This window comes from Lactuca virosa, chromosome 2 (genome assembly GCF_052849685.1).
Source record: "Lactuca virosa cultivar CGN04683 chromosome 2, Lactuca_virosa_CGN04683_v6, whole genome shotgun sequence".
NCBI lineage: Eukaryota > Viridiplantae > Streptophyta > Magnoliopsida > Asterales > Asteraceae > Lactuca > Lactuca virosa.
This window is the reverse complement of record NC_136427.1, coordinates 179481356-179494996: the sequence shown is the minus strand read 5'-3', so window position 1 is coordinate 179494996 and position 13641 is coordinate 179481356. Positions and strand designations below refer to the sequence as shown.

Genomic DNA, 13641 nt, shown 5'->3' with positions numbered 1-13641 from the left:
GATCAAAGTCCAAAGGTGCATCTTCGTACAATAATTGTAATTGTCATTCTGATGCTCCCCCTCGACAACATCATTCAAACTGCTCTTCTCCCCCTTGAAAGGATGCTCCCCCTCAACATTTGAAGGAATATTCAAGTGCTCCCCCTCCACTTGAGCATCTAGCATACTTTCGCCATCAGTAGTTGTATCGGTTGTTATTGTCGAATCATCAGTATGTTTCGAAGATCCAGGAGTGTGATTATCAGCAGCATTTACTTCAGCATCAGCTGCCCTGTCTGGAACACCAAAAATTAAATCATAATCAAAATCCGATGAATTAGAACTTTCAGACTGAACATTCGATTCATTAAGAATTGGTTTTTGTTCAAATTGTTTTGCAACTTGTTTCACGAAGTAATCATCAAAAGTCAGATTAAACGTTTCCTCTACTTTACGAGTTCGTTTATTTAACACTATGTATGCAACCGAATTTGTCGAATATCCCAAAAATATTCCTTCATCAACCTTAGCTTGAAATTTTGAAAGATTATCTTTGAGATTCATGATAAAACACCTGCAACTAAAAACATGAAAGAATTTGACATTAGGTTTTTGGTTATTGATGATTTCATACGGAGTGATATTAAATCGACGATGAATAAAAGATCGATTCTGAGTGAAACATGCTGTCGAAACTGCTTCTGCCCTAAGATATTGAGGAAGATTCGCATATGTCAACATAGTTCTTGCTGCTTCGCAAAGTAACCTATTCCTCCTTTCAACCACACCATTTTGCTGAGGTGTATAGGGCGAAGAGAAATTATGCGAAATTCCTTTTTTCGTCAGGACATTGTTCTTAAAATCATAACCATTATCACTTTTGATTTTTCGAACGTTCTTCTTTAGACTCATCTCAATTTTATTGATAAATTCGATCATTGTTTGAGCGACTTTAGATTTTAACCTGAGAAAATACACCCAAGTGAATCTTGAAAAATCATCAACTATAACCAAAATGTACCGTTTCTTGTTGAGGGTTTCAACAGTTGATGATCCACAAAGGTCAATGTGAAGAAGTTCCAGCGGTTCAACAATTTTCGAATCTATGACAATTGGATGTCCTTTGCGATGCTGTTTTCCTTGTTCACAAGCTGCACACAAAGTATCATTATCAAACTTTAGTACAGGTAAACCTCGAACAAAATCATCAACGACCAATTTATTTAAATTTCGAAAGTTTAAATGTGATAAACGTCGATGCCATAGCCAGCTGACGTCAGAGGAAGCTTTCGAAATTAAGCACACTGAGGGTTTGTCGATGATTGGTTTGATATCAAGAGTAAACATGTCACCATGTCGTTTGGACTTGAGCAAAACTTCGTTAGTTTCAACATTCGAAATGATGCTACCTGCTTCGTTAAACACCACTTGATTGCCAGTGTCCACAACAAGTTGTGAAACACTTATCAAGTTATATTGAAGACCTTCGATATAAGCAACACGATTGACAGTGAATTTTCCATTTGTGACTTTGCCATATCCTTTCACCTGACACTTGTGATTGTTCCCGAACTTCACAACTCCAGCATTTTCCAAACTTCGATAATCTCTTAAATTCTCCTTTCTTGCAGTCATGTGACGAGAGCAACCACTATCAATGTACCATTTCTCATCATATTGCTCGTCACATAATATCTGCAATTAAGTAAAGAATTTAGGTACCCAAGGCTGTTTTGGTCCTTGGTTATTAGCTTTGAAAACCGAGTGAAAAGAAGAACCAAATACCCAATTACAAACTTTTGATTTGAAAGTATCAATTAAGTCAACATCATTGGGTAAAGGAGCAGAAATATAAGTTTTCGAAGGTTTAGATTTGTCACTGACATTCGCCTTTTTGTTCTCAGTTTGGTTTGCAACTGGTTTATCTTTCGAAACTGGTTTCCATATTTTCACAGGAATATTTGAATCTTTGGAAGAAGAACTTCCATTTGAAGAATCATTCAAATATTGCTCATATGCTTCGTGAATCTGTTGTTGGGAATACTGACGAGATTGAAACATCTTCCCTTGTCCTTCAAGCCAATGATCGATATTGTTCACACTTGACGAACCCTTTGTGTATGACACTTTCGAATTCTGTTTCCCAGACGGATTTGGAAAATTCGGTTTTTGTGGAACGAAATCAACATTTGATTTAGGACGAAATGTCGTAGCATATCGACTTCCAACATTGTTTCCATCACTTGCATTTTGAGAAAATCGATTGTGAAACTTTCGTTTTTGAGAAAATCTTTGTTGTTGATTAGAAGAAAGTCGTTGTGTTGAGGATTGATTTTGAAATTTCTTTGATGTATTTTTGACATTTGTGGAAAACTTTGTATTTTTAACTTTCGAAGAATTTGTTTTTGGATAAAATTCAGATTTTGTGTTGTTTGATTGAGCGGGATTTTTCTTTTAGTCTGAATAAGATGCTGAATTTGAAGACTTGTTCTCAACAGATTTAGTCTTTATGTTTTCAGACGTTTTCAATGTCAAACCGTTTTGTTTCTTTCAAGACTCAACAGTTTTCCAGAAAATTTTCTTTCGTGCTTGTCTTTTTGAAATTTCATTTTCTTTTGAAAACTTTTCTATTTGTTCTTTAAATTCTTTTGAATTTAATTTGACAACACTTTCATTTTCCACAACAACTGGTTTTGAAACTTCTTTCTCAGCTTTTTGTTTTTCAACCCATTTTCGTTGAGGTTTTTGTCTTTGAAAAACATACGAATTCTTTGTTAGATTATTTTCGACAGTGCTTTGATTTGAAAAGAATCCTTCGTCTGTTGTTTTCTTGTTGTCATTTTCGACCATTTTATTGAATTTTGGTTTAATGTTTTCAACATTTCCAGTAGTGACAAACACCTGATTAGGAAAAACAGCATCATCTGTACACTTGAAATTTGGATACACCACTTGATTTGTTTCAAAATAATGTGCTCCTTTATCAGACAAAACTTTGTCGAAATTGTCAGTGTCCCCAAACACTTGATCAACAACAACACGTGGAATGGTTGCTTCGTTTGAAACAGGTTTGCCAGGGTTAGATTCATTCGAAACTTGGGCTTCATCCTCATTATCACTACTATCTGTTTGACTATCTCTGACACTCACATTGTCAAAATCACAAACTTTCGAAGTTGAGGGTTTGTCAGTGTCATTCTTAACCAATGAATCATTACATTTTATCTTCCTTTAGACTTAGATGTGACATTAATGACAGACAACTGTGAACAATCGACACTTTCCTCTTCCTCAATTTCACTAATTTCGCTGAAACTATCAGAATTATCATCGACATCAGCGAAATTGGATTGAGAGTCAAGTTTCGAATTCTCAGCTCTTTTCAAAATTTTGATTTGTTCATTCTTGGTTAAGGTATCATTCACAATTTCAACAAGTTCATCAGCATTCATATATTCATCTATCTTAACAATACCATAAGCAAATCGATTATCAGGCACTTTATCGAATTCTGCTATGGTTTTCTCACAATCATAAGAAACGCTATCAATTTTCTCTCTTTCGAAAGCAAGAAAAGGCAATAACTTCCTATGTTGTTCTTTGCTAATATCAGACGAATGATGTAAAGCAGCCAATTTTGCATACAAACGCTTTGCAGAATTGCAGTATATATTTCTTTGAGCTAATAACATTTTAACATCACTGCTTAAAGAATCCCTATCACACATGATGTTTATAATTTGCAATTCTAAACTCTCAATTCTTATTTTCTTGCCATCTAACTGCTTCTGTACTTCTATCAACTGAGAAGTTGATTTCTTAGCCTCATTGCTAGCGGAGATAACCAAAGCATCGAAATAAGCAACAGTATCATCAAAAGTAATTAATTCAGAATCATATGCACTTAAAGGAATATTGAAAGACTGAAGAATAGTACGTACCTTGGTAGTCATTGGAGATTTATCAACACTTTTGGTCATGAAGCAATGACCAGTCACCTCTTCGTCAGAATCTTCCTCCAGCTTCGCGAACATGGCACCATGGGTAGGATTACGCATCTCTTCATCATCGGATCCGGAAGACCAGATCTGATATGTGCCCTCTTCCTCCTGTTCACCTCAAGCCACCAATGATAAATTTTTCGCCTTCGAACGCACCTCTTCCAATCTCTCCACATAATACACTTCGTCCTTTATCCTATTCTTTTTCTCCTCCTTCTTACGAAGCATGCAATCATTTGCTAGATGATTTGCTCCATTGCAATAATGACAGTCAACACCCGAATCTCCTTTCAGTTTTCTTCTCATTCTTGACCTCAGTCACCTTATCAACATTCTTTTCAAACTTCTTCTTCTCTTCTCCTGCAGACTTGTTCACGAAACTTCCTTTTCCCTCACTCTGCTTCATCTTCGGATTAAACGGTTTCTTGAAAAGCTTTTTAACTCTGTTGTTTGAGTAAAAAGCTACTGCCTCATTGTGACAACCCGAAACGTTTTCCGTTTCCATTATACAATTTCCGTTAATAAAATTTGAATTTTATTAATCTTCCGTCGAACCTTTGATTTAGAAAATCATCTGGTATTATATAATAAAACTTATATATGCAAGTCGGAACCAAAACCGCGCGAAACTCGAATTATCCACGAAAAACATCATGTTCATGGCCTGACAGTTTTACGGCCGTAAACTCATTTGCGGCCAGCGTCGGGTGGACCCCACCCACCGACCACAAAACCCCTATAAATATGAGACCCCCACCCTCATTTGAACACCTTTGACCGGAAACTCTCTCTTTCTCCCTCTAAAACTCTTGACCGTAAACACCTAGAAGGCGTTCAATCTCCGAGAAAACATCGAGAAACACCGTTTAGAGTTATTTCGAGGCATCTGGAACATATTTCTCTTCGAAATCAGCACCCTTGTTCTTGAGTTTACGGTCCATCTTTAAACACCGTAAACCCGTTTACGGCCCATCTTCAAAGACCGTAAACCCAGTTCACGGCCGTAAATTCTTCACGGCCGCAAACTCTTCCTAAGTGGTGAAAGCCCGTTTTCTCGATTCAAGCAGGTTCCGGTAACATTCCTTAATCGAAAGCAAGTGTTTTTCTAACACTTTATCTAACGAAATCACTAATTTAGATACATATACGTATTTATTGATATTAGGATTCCGTTAAGTGTCACGCACAACAACCCGAGGATCTTCGTTTTTAGTGGACGTTTTCGCACAACCACAGTGAGTTCATACCCCTACATTTTCCGTGTTTTTAATGTTTTCAGGGGGGGGGGGAATTCTTGCCAAACTCAAACTATTTTATGAAGTTGTAAACTTATTAATACAATTCAACGATTTCCACGTTCAATGACATACTCGTATACTTTATCCCTTTTGTAATACGTTGAGCATATGGGAAACTGTTATTTTGGAAATCTAATTTCACGGCTTTCAGAAAGGTTTTACAAAGCATTTCCAAAACACTTCTAATAAACTATAATGGGTATAGTTTGGGATAACCCTCTAGGCAGTTTCTACCAAACCAGATTTCATGAATGAATATATATGTAAACTATGGCATAATTAGTTTAAGTTATATATTTTCTCAGGAGTATAAAGTACTGTTATTCAAGGATAATTATTGTTTTATACTGTTTCTCGCTAGTAAACTAGATTATACAGAATTGTGAGGCTCTACTTCAATACTGTACTCTTAGGTGTACAGTGATAAATCCTTTTAGTATAACCAGAGTCTCCTGGAGGGAGAGCGTGAGATTTGTGAATGGATCTATTCGGGATTGACAATCCCACACCTGAACTACTAGCTACAGTTAGGCGGGCACGCCTGGGGTGAACAAATGTCATTTAGCTTAACGCCTGAAGAACGTTATTAAGGTCTCTCGGTCATATCAAGTATAGTTATACGACTCGCAAATAAGTATAAACTAACTTTGGTTTACGGACTCTACTCTTCATTTGTTTTATTTTTAGTAATAAAACTACCTTCATATATACACTCATAGTAATCAGGGATTTCTAAACTTACATCTCTACCTCTAGGACGGATAACTTGCTTTTAGGGAAAATATGGGATTTTCCCAGGATAACACTGGCATTTCTAAAACTGATGATTTATCTTCTACTAATAGATACTCTTTCAACACTACTTTTCATAAGAAAATATGGGATTTTCTTGAAGAACACTTTCCAAAAGAATCAAAGAACCTCTTCCACCAAAACTAAATGCTTATGAACTCACCAGCTTTATGCTGATATTCTTTTAAACTGCTTGTATTCTCAGGAAATCAGTAAACAGGTACTCCTTGGATTTAGAGAAGCCGGAGCAATAAGAGTCTTGTTTTTATATTTTTACATACTTTTGATGTACCTAAACCAAGTTTTCAAACTGATGTAAACATTTTACCTATATATGTATCCACTGTATTGGTTGTGTTGCTATGTTTCCTATTATTCATTGGTTGTGATGCTAAACATGACGTCCTCCACCCCGGAACGATTCCGCCATTCTGGTTTCGGGGTGTGACACTCATCATCCGAATTCATTAAAAACCCCTCTTCATCAGAATTCTCTTCATCAACCTGTTCCTTTTCTGAAACTTTCGAAACTAAAGCCAATGGACCACCCAAACTTAATTTCGATTCTTCAGCCATCTCATTTACCTCGCCTTCGTGAGTTTTTAGCAGATTATACAAATCATTCATTGATGATGTGTCGAAACTCTGTTGTGTTTTCACCATTAAAGTAATATTCCTCCATTCCTTTCGTAGACCCATGATGAATGTCAAATTGAATTCCATTGTTGTCCTTGTAATGCCATGAGGATGACATTTATAGATCAACTCATTCAGCCTATCATAGTAACCTTCAATTGACTCACCATCTTTTTGCTTGAAATCTTTTAATTCAATCAAACAGTGCTTAACTGAATTAATTTTCGTCTTCTCACTTACTTGAAACTTTTCTTTGAGATTATTCCAGATTTCTTTTGCAGTTGTACAACTTCTGACATAGTTATACACAACTGGAGGCAATGCACCGCGTAACTCCCTTATGCATCGTTTTTCAAGTTTCCTCATTCGATCAGATTGAGCATCAACACTCGCAGTACCAGCAGATGAAGATCCAATTGGTTGAAGATTTATCGGAAGAGTAATACTCCCTGAGATGCATGACCAAAGCTCTTCATCGATTCCATTCAAGTAGTCTTGCATATAATCAGACCACTGATCATAGTATTTCGGAATGAGCATAGGAATCTTAGTTGAAGATCCTAGCAGATGAGAGTATGAAGTCATTGAGTTTAAGTTGAAGTTCGTCATTGATGTACGGATTAAAATTTTCTGAGGAGTCAAAGAGAATTTGAAATCAAACTGCTTAATTAAACAGAAAAATCAGGTAGAACACTCGATTCAACAAATCAGTTGCAGAATCAAATCACAACTGAAGATCTAGAACACTTTTCACTTCAAAAGGTGCGGAAACGTTTTGAATCAGAATTTGATTCAAAAACCTTTTGAATCAGAATGAAAATCAGATCGCAGATTATGATTCCTGCTCTGATACCAATTGATGAAGTGATGAATCGAGTATGAAATGAATCAGAGTAAAACAAATGTAATTTGAACACGAGAAGTAAATATAATCTGGTTTCAGCTCTATTACTTCTGATGAACACAAGTACAAAATGATAGTAAAAAGGGTGAACTCATACAATCACTCTCAGACTCTTACTATCTACTTAATGCTCAGCTCCTATTTATAGGAAACAGGAAGTACAAAAAATACTAAGGCTTAGACGTTAAGCTTCGTACAAAAGACACCTTAGCAAATACATAACAAAATATACGAAGTGAACAATACATACGAAGAGTACAATAAACAGACTTCAACTGTTTACAATATATTTCGACCCTACAACTTTAGCTTAGAATGTTAAGCGATTATTGTGAGATGAGTGGCTGCTATATTTTAGACACGAGCACTAGTTTACTTTAGGAAAGATGCCTAAAATATTTTATGTGCTAAATGTTTTATGTTATAGCTATAAAGATGCCTTATATGCTATTATTTGTTCGGATCTATGGTCTATTGCCGACCGGATCTAGAAATTTTATGTGTTCAGATTTCTAAATGTTTAATTACGATATTAGAACTAGCATGTAACTTTTCGGAGTAATAGGGAGATTTATACGTCTATCGTTAATAAAACTTTCCTATCTTAAATTCTCACCTCGGTACACCGAATGTTTGCTTGGGTGTACAAAATGTCATGGTGAATACAGACTAGGAAGTATCCGAGGAAGACGACAACTTGAGCCAAAGAATGTGATGGGTCATGCATCAGTCGTTGCGCCTGCATCTGAACCTATCACAATGGCAGAAGTTCAGGAAGTGATGCGAACCATGATAGACTAATAAAATAGAGGAAATAATAAGGCTTACGATAGTGAATGATACCTATCAGAAGATATCGTAAGAGAGGTATCTTGGCTTTAGAATGCGTCTAATAAATAATACGTCTAGTACGGGAGAAGTACACTTTCGATTGCCAGAAAGAAAGAATTTTTGGTATAATCCATAAAGTTATCTCATGGTCTGGAATTTCCAATACCAACCGAGTTGAAGCAGAATTGATGATTGAAGATGCGCATGGAAGAAGTCCTAGTAGAGTCTAGGGAAAAAATTTTATGATTATTTGGACACACTCGTATTTGTTAAATTGTTTTGTGATTTTAGGACTTGGGGACTGCAAGACAATACTTGGGACGAGTATGAGTAGGTGTGAAAGGTAGTAGATGCATATACTACCAAAAGCACAGGACTCACACTTGGATCGGGGAAAGTCACAAGGTTACCAAGGAGCTAGTAATTGATTCCGTTTTGTTCATGTCTGTCGTTACCATCGTTTCGGTAATGACTAAAGAGATGATTGTTATTCGGATCCTAGTGATCATATCAAATCGAGTCCGACTAAGACGAGTATGTTACGTGGTTAAGAAAACCAAGTTCGATGTAGCATCCAACTTAAGCCAGAAGATTGAAGTGAAAGTTAATCGAAGCGATCAATAGAAGTATCGCAACCATTGTTTAATTAAGAATCCTATAGCTAGAAATGCTACATGCTAAAATGTGATTATATCACATTAGAACATGAAGAAAGATATCTTCAAATCTAGAATTTGACTCTAAGAGACCTGAGTCTAAGCGTTGCATCATACGATGAGAGGTCATTAGAACATGACCCATCGGTCTGTTATGATAAATGAAGGAAAGAACTTATCTTAATTCTTTTAAGTAGAACAAGGAGTCTTCAATAAGGATTTATTTTGTAACTCAAAGGTTACGATTGAAAGTCCAACGCGAGATAGAGAGCGGGAGCAAGATTTAGCACCGCCTACAGTCAAGAAATCCAAGAGTTAGGTACTCATTCGAAGGAACATAGAAGTTACGGTTATTACCTAGGATGAAAATATAATTCATGGAGTCATTATACAAGCTTTGTTTTGTTAATGATTCCGGGACGTAATCATCCTAAGGGGGAGATAATTGTAACACCCGCAGATTTGGGCTAGTCAATTTAGAGACGATAAGCGTCAAAAATGAATTTTTTATAGAGGATTATTTAGAATAAATAATCTTAACTAAGTTTTAGTATATGTCACAAGGTTAACGTACATATAAAGAACGCTGAAATCCGAGTTATAACGAAGAAGTTATGACCTGTCGAAGTTTCGCGACAAAACCGGCACGACACCGGGAATCATAAAAAGTGAGTTTATTATAGATTACTTTTAACCCTTATGATTCTAAATGAAAGTTGTAGAGTACGTCTCCACCTACGCGTGGATATAAAGAACGTCAAAAACGGAGCTCGTATGCAAAAGTTATGGCCTTCCGAAGATGTCCCTGCCAGAAACCCTAATTTGACTGGACTCACGACGTGAGCCTTATTTCTCACGACGTGAGGAGTCAACAGACACTAATCGGAGGTAGAAAACATGCGTTAAGGCTACGGGATGACTCATGGAAGTTTACGACGTGAACCTATCATGTTCACGACGTGAATGGCCCCAGAACACCCTATAAATAGCAAGTTCAGCCCTTTCACTCCTTACACCAATTCTTTTCCCTCTCTCTCGTTTCCGAAGGCCGTTTCCCTTCCTGATCCTGACAATGGCGAGCCTCTGACCGTTTAGATTCTATATATCACGCTACTAATGTGAGTGCATATTACTTTCATCTTACACATAGATATGAAGTATTTATATAAATTACATGTTATGTGTGCATATTATTTGTGTTCCTGATATCTATGTTGGATGAATGATTTATACATGTTTTAAATGATTTAAACTGTATATGTGTTTTATATCTACGAATATGTTGGGTAGAACATGGGTAGATAAATAATGAGGGATGAAAGATGATATAGATGAATATTGGCAGTTGCGCCATAACCCGTAGGTGTTTTTGATTTACGTGTTCACCAGTTGTAATCTAAATATCATGGCAGCTGCGCCTAATCGATAATATTGGCAGCTATGCCTAATAGATACAACATAATCCTGGCAGTTGCGCCTAAAGGATGATATTGGCAGCTGTGCCTAATAGAGAATGTCAAAATTTGGCAGCTGTGCCTAAATGATAATATTGGCAGCTATGCCTAATAGATAACATTGGCAGCTGTGTCATAGGCAACGACGGACTTCGTGTCTATTCCTTAGGAGAACCCTTAGGAATGAATAAATGAAGGATAGATGATTCTTATGGTAGATCCTTAAGATTAAATAAGATAATGGGGATGGGTAATTGGGTTGATGGTTTGATGTTTAAACATAATAATTATATTATTGGGGGTCAAAAACCCTATGTACTCACCAGGTTTCCCAACCCGACCCACTCAGTTTATTTGTATCACAGGTATCGTTACGAAGCTACTTTACACTGAGAGATTAAAGGAGATGTAGATCACTAGTGTAAATAAATGTAAGGTCTGTTTATGCTTATGTTTCAGTATTGACGATGACATCCCAAAGTTTTAATATGAATAAAATACATTTCTTCATAAATGCTTTGATAATATATTTATCATGTTTTTCTGGGAAGAAATTCCACAATATATTTATTTAAAAATATACTCTGATTTTCAAATAAAGCATAAACAAATCGGTCTTTTCTGGCCGTGAAATTTGGGGATGCCACATAATCAAATAAGAAATATTTTTACAAAAGAAAAGTATTCTTAAATGAATTCAAAAATAAAAATTTGTGCACTCTCCAACGTTATGTTGACTTTCAAAATACATGTATTCTCAGGAAGATGAGTGTGGAAGAGTGTCCCCCAAGTATGAAGGAAGTTTGCAAGGAAGTTGTTGAAGTTTAGTACAGTTATTTTAGGAGTTTGTGTCTGTCCCTAAATCAATGTAATCCTTCAAAAATAAATAATAAATAAATGTTTAAAATATAGCTTTGCGTTTGATTGTACCTGTTGCCGAGATCCAATTATCCCTATGTCACACTGCCTGGTGTTTCCGCCAACGGCTGGGCAGGGTGTGACATAGGAGACCAGTCCAATCGCAGCACGCGGCTAAGCAGGTAAAGCCCACTGATTTGAGAGCAGGAGGTCATAGGAGTCGCACTTACAACAAGTGCGGTAAGGGTCAAGAGGGTCCTTGTCGGTCGCGGACGGTATGCTACTTATGTGGCAAGGAGAGGCACTTGCGAAGGAGTGCCCGAAGGGTTTGTGATTTTGTTTCAGCTGCAACCAAGCAGGCCATGTGAAGTTCGAGTGTCTATTACTTTTATTGAATCCAGTTCAGACTCCTGCTCCTGCGACCCTACACATCACTGATGAGCATCAGGGAAAGGTTGAGACCCTGAAGGCCTATGGTCGAGCTTTCTAGTTGACAACAGATGAGACCAGAGTAGCACCAGATGACGTTGATGGTATGTGTTTATTTACATTTTGTTCGGTTATTTTATGTATATGCTTATGTTGTGATTCTGTTAGGTACTTTCCTTGTGAACTCTTTACCCGATTTGGTGTTGTTTGACTCGGGGTTGAGTCGGTCTTTTGTGTTAGCATCCTTTTATAGAGGTTTCAGTACTGCTCGTGAGGCCTTGGATCGACCCTTGAGGGTTGATATAGCTGATGATTGCATCGTTTCGGCTTCTGAGATATATCAGGATTATGTATTGGATATTTTCGGTGTTGGATTCCCAATTGATCTTATCCCCATTATGATGGGGGTTGTCTGCGTGATTGCGGGTATGGATTGGCTGAGCCACTTCGTAGCATTGATTGACTATGAAAAACGGTTAGTGACGATTTGTGACCCAAGTGGGGGAGTATTGACTAACTATGGTAAGGGTTAGAGTTTAATCCGCTTTTTGTTCCGCTGCTAGGGTGAGGCAATATCTGCAGCATGGATGTATAGGGTATCTCACATTTGTGGCGATACTTGGGTCGAAGGGAAGAAATTAGTTTACAATGTCCCAAATGTGAGGGAGTTTCCTGATGTTTTTCCTGAGGATTTGCATGGAGTGCCTCCCGAGAAGCAGGTTGAGTTCATGATCGATCTGATTCCTGGTGCTGCCCCGATTATGAAGGCGCCATATCACCCTGCGCCACCCGAGATGCAGGAGTTATCCTCTTAGCTTCAGGTATTGTTGGGGAAGGAGTTTATTCGGTTGAGTAGCTTGTCATAGGGTGTACCAATCCTTTTTGTCAAGAAGAAGGATAGTTCACACCGGATGTGCATTGATTACCGGGATTTGAAAAAGTTGACGGTGAAGAACCGTTACCCATTGTTGAGGATTGATGATCATTTTGATCAGTTGCAGGGGACATCTTGGTCTTCCAAGATTAACTTGAGGTCGGGCTACCATCAGATGAGGGTTCGTGAGGAGGATATTTCGAAGACAGATTTCCGGACTCGCTATGGGCACTATGAGTTCGTGGTGATGCCTTTAGGGCTCACCAACGCACCAGAAGAATTCATAGATCTCATGAATCGGGTGTAGGCCTATGTTGGATAGATCTATGATTGTTTTTATCGATGATATCTTGGTCTATTCCAAGAACAAGGAGCAGCATGAGGAGCACCTCCATGAGATTCTTGGAGTACTTAGGACGGAGAGATTGTACACCAAGTTTTCCATGTGAGAGTTCTGGTTGCACAAGGTCTAGTTCATGGGGCACCTCGTAAATCAAAGAGATATTTTGGTTGACCGGGCCAAAATCAAGGCGGTTATGCGGTGGGATGTTCCAAAGTCTCCATCCGAGATTCAGATTTTCCTTGGGTTGGCAGGTTATTATCAGAAATTTATCAAGGATTTCTCCAAGGTGGTAGTTCCTCTCACCATGTTGACGAGGATGGATGTCACATTTAGATGGGGGCCTGAGCAGCAGGTAGCATTTGAGACTCTTTGGCAAAAGATCTATGAGGCACCGGTACTTACCCTCCCCGAGGGAGTTAAGTATTTTGTTGTTTATTGTGACGCATCGATTATGGGCTTGGGTGATGTACTGATGCAGGGAGCATATGATCGCTTACGCGTTGAGCCAGCTGAAGCCTCATGAGGCGAATCATCCTACCCATGATTTAGACTTGGGGGCGGTGGACTTATCCCTCAAGTTTTTGAG

The 13641-nt window shown here is 37.7% G+C and overlaps 1 protein-coding gene across 1 annotated transcript; it reads left to right on the top strand.

The window, feature by feature from the left end:
• Positions 1-11930: 11930 nt before the first annotated feature.
• LOC145158002 (uncharacterized) lies at positions 11931-12653 on the top strand. Its single transcript, XM_079076969.1, has 2 exons — positions 11931-12344; positions 12402-12653. The coding sequence occupies exons 1-2, from the start codon at positions 11931-11933 to the stop codon at positions 12651-12653; spliced, it is 666 nt and encodes a 221-aa protein (XP_078933095.1).
• The last annotated feature ends 988 nt before the right edge of the window (positions 12654-13641 follow it).

What these genes read in the sequence shown, in the direction of transcription:
- LOC145158002 (XM_079076969.1), top strand. Translation starts at nt 11,931, where the DNA reads ATGACGTTGATGGTATGTGTTTATTTACATTTTGTTCGGTTATTTTAT. An exon ending in TTTGTGACCCAAGTGGGGGA is followed by an intron (nt 12,345 to 12,401) that starts GTATTGACTAAC and finishes TTCCGCTGCTAG; the next exon opens with GGTGAGGCAATATCTGCAGC.